At 44.8% G+C, this 2,756-nt stretch overlaps 1 protein-coding gene across 1 annotated transcript; it reads right to left on the minus strand.

Moving 5' to 3' along the window:
• Positions 1–383: 383 nt before the first annotated feature.
• On the minus strand, positions 384–1,973 carry LOC101852381 (cholecystokinin receptor type A; the record flags this gene model as incomplete). The annotated part of the gene is given in 1 exon segment (XM_013090996.2): positions 384–1,973. A coding segment is annotated over 1 exon segment (558 nt), but the record flags the coding sequence as incomplete, so codon positions are not given.
• Between the last annotated feature and the right edge of the window lie 783 nt (positions 1,974–2,756).

The raw sequence follows: 2,756 nt of genomic DNA on the forward strand, positions 1-2,756 counted from the left end.
TACGGGCTTACATGGGTCTGAATGCTGGAGGATGACTGATCATGATCGTGCCAAGCTATCTTCTTTTCATACCAACAGCTTACTCCAAGTCCTCCGAATCTTCTGGCCCGACAAGATTTCCAACGCAGATCTGTTACGTAAATTTAGGCAAGAGGACATGACCACCATAATGACAAAGAGAAGATGGAGATGGGTCGGGCATGTTCTGAGAAGAGAACCAGACTCTATTGTAAAGACTGCCCTCCTCTGGACACCCGAAGGACATCGCAAGAGGGGCAGACCCAAAGTGACCTGGAGACGCACAGTAGAGTCTGAAATGAAGTTCTGGAACCATTTGTGGGGGACGTTGACCAAGATTGCCCAAAACAGACAGGGATGGAGATCCTTTGTTGGTGCCCTAAACGCCAGATGGCGTAACGGGTAGTAAGTAAGTAAGTAAGAATGCGGGCTGCTTCCCACCTGCGTGTTAGGGTTAACGTGACTTTGTGTCGAGAGGAAATACCGCAGATCAGTAAGCCGAATGGGATACAGTCATGTAGTTGATACGGTATTGTACATGTAACTTCCCAACTTGAGAATCGAACTCGCTTCTTCTGCTCACAACAGCTAACACAGAGCATTATCACTACGCCACAGTCGCCAAATCTGATGGCCAGTCGATGCTTCTTTGTGGGGGAAACATTAGATAAAATACAACAACCAACATAATATTCTTCAACTCCAGACATCACTGCATACTACTAAACATTCTTAATTTCAAAAAGTGCATTTGTCTTAACAAAAACAGACATTGAAATGTGAAAGGACATTGCTAATAACATTTATATTGACAGTTCACAAAATGCCAAAGTAACTAACGCACGCACAGTGTTAAGTGTTAAGAATGTCTACATTATTGTTCCTTGAGACTCCGCAGTATATTGTAAGTAGTGTTCTAACGGTCGTTAGATAGTGGTTCCGACTTCAATTCTAACGGTTGTTAGAACGTAAATTTCTCCTCAGTTCTACAGGTCGTTAGATGGCACCTCAGTCAAAACGACCGTTAGATGCTGCTTCCCTCCTCACTCGGGTCTAACGGTCGTTAAATGGTACCTCAGTTCTTACGGTCTCTCTTCCACGTGATGGTATCTCAGTTCTAACTGGTCTCTCTTCTATGTCATGGTGCCCTTGTCCTAACGGTCGTTAGATGGTAAATCTCTCCTCAGTTCTAACGGTCGCTAAATGGTACCTCAGTCTTAACGGTCTCTCTTCCACGTGATGGTATAGTGTTTCCGGCACGGGTGTCCTTGTAAATCCTCCCTCAATTCTAACGGTCGTAAAACGGTACCTCAGTTTTATCGGACGTTAGATGGTAAATCTCTCTCCTCAGTTCTAACGGTCGTTAAATGGTAACTTCGTTAAATGGTACCTCCGTCCTAACGGTCTCTCTTCCAGGTGATGGTGTAGTGTTTCCGGGCACGGGTGTCCGGCCTGTCAGAACCGGCCGTGTTGACATGAGAAGCTTCACTGTATAGGTCCCGCGACAAGGCGCGTCTCCGGAAGCAGCACCTGAAGGCGTCGGCGAAGCTCTGGCGGAACCGTTTGTTCATGAAGCAGTAGGTGATCGGGTGTATGCAGGAGGAAAGGTAGGACAGGAGGAGGAAGGAGGACTTGAGGAGGGGCGTGAAATGGTCCCTGGCGCTCCTGTAGTCGATGATACTCCAGGTGTTGAGGAGGAACAGCGGCGTCCAGCACACGAAATACTCCAGCACCACCACGCACAGCATCTTCACAACCCGCTTTTTATTGGCCAGAACCCGCGAGTTGTAGGCGGGGCGTAGCACGTTGAGCTGGTGCTTCCCATTGGCTGACGTGGACTCGCACGACACCGAGTGGGTCACGTGACGACGCGGTAGGAGGGGCGACTGGGTGATGGGCGTGGTGTAGCCATTTTGACCCCGGTCTTTCACTTCGTACCGCTGAGGGTCGGACTCTGAAACAGATGACACGACATTGCAATATTATACAAGGATAATATGCAAGTGAATAGAGAATAGAAACATAGTTATTTTTAGTTTTAGCTTTAGTAAAAGTTTTTTAACGGCATTTGCAACACAAATAAGTCATATAAGTTCGGAAGATAAGAAGTGTTAACAGAGAGTAACATCTCCGCCCCCCCCCCTAAAAAAAGACTTTAAAAAAAAAGAGGAGGAGAGATAAGGAAAATAATTTTTTGATAAGAAAGAAGAAGGAAATAAACAGTCAGGACACCAACCAACCACCCACAAACACAATGTAATCGGCAATAGACAAATAGAGGGTCGTTTGAAACTCCAAGGTATCATTTCTCTGCGCCTCGCTTGCTTTGTTAACATTCATGACGCACATAATTTTATTATCTGAACATGCATAACAATAAAAGAAATAACAACCACCCCACAAAAACAACAACGAAAAACAAAAACAAAAAACAAATAAAACAAAACCCCAACAAACAACAGCTGTCTCACACATTCTCATAGCAGGTGGTTGGCGTCTGCTCTGGTGTAGTTTGCTTCTTCTTTCCTGTCAAACACTGTTCGTCCTTATCTCTCATCCTTTTTTAGGTGTCTGTTACTCTATTGTAACACGGCCAATCGTTGGTACTAAAAATAATAATATGACCTTATCGTATTGCAAGTGCCGTAAATCTCTTACTAAAACTAAAGACCGTCGTTGAAGGTCCGATGTATTTAATTTCCTATTCTTGGAATGATTTGATCTTGTAATGACACTAC

Source organism: Aplysia californica, unplaced genomic scaffold (genome assembly GCF_000002075.1).
Source record: "Aplysia californica isolate F4 #8 unplaced genomic scaffold, AplCal3.0 scaffold01798, whole genome shotgun sequence".
Taxonomy (NCBI): domain Eukaryota; kingdom Metazoa; phylum Mollusca; class Gastropoda; order Aplysiida; family Aplysiidae; genus Aplysia; species Aplysia californica.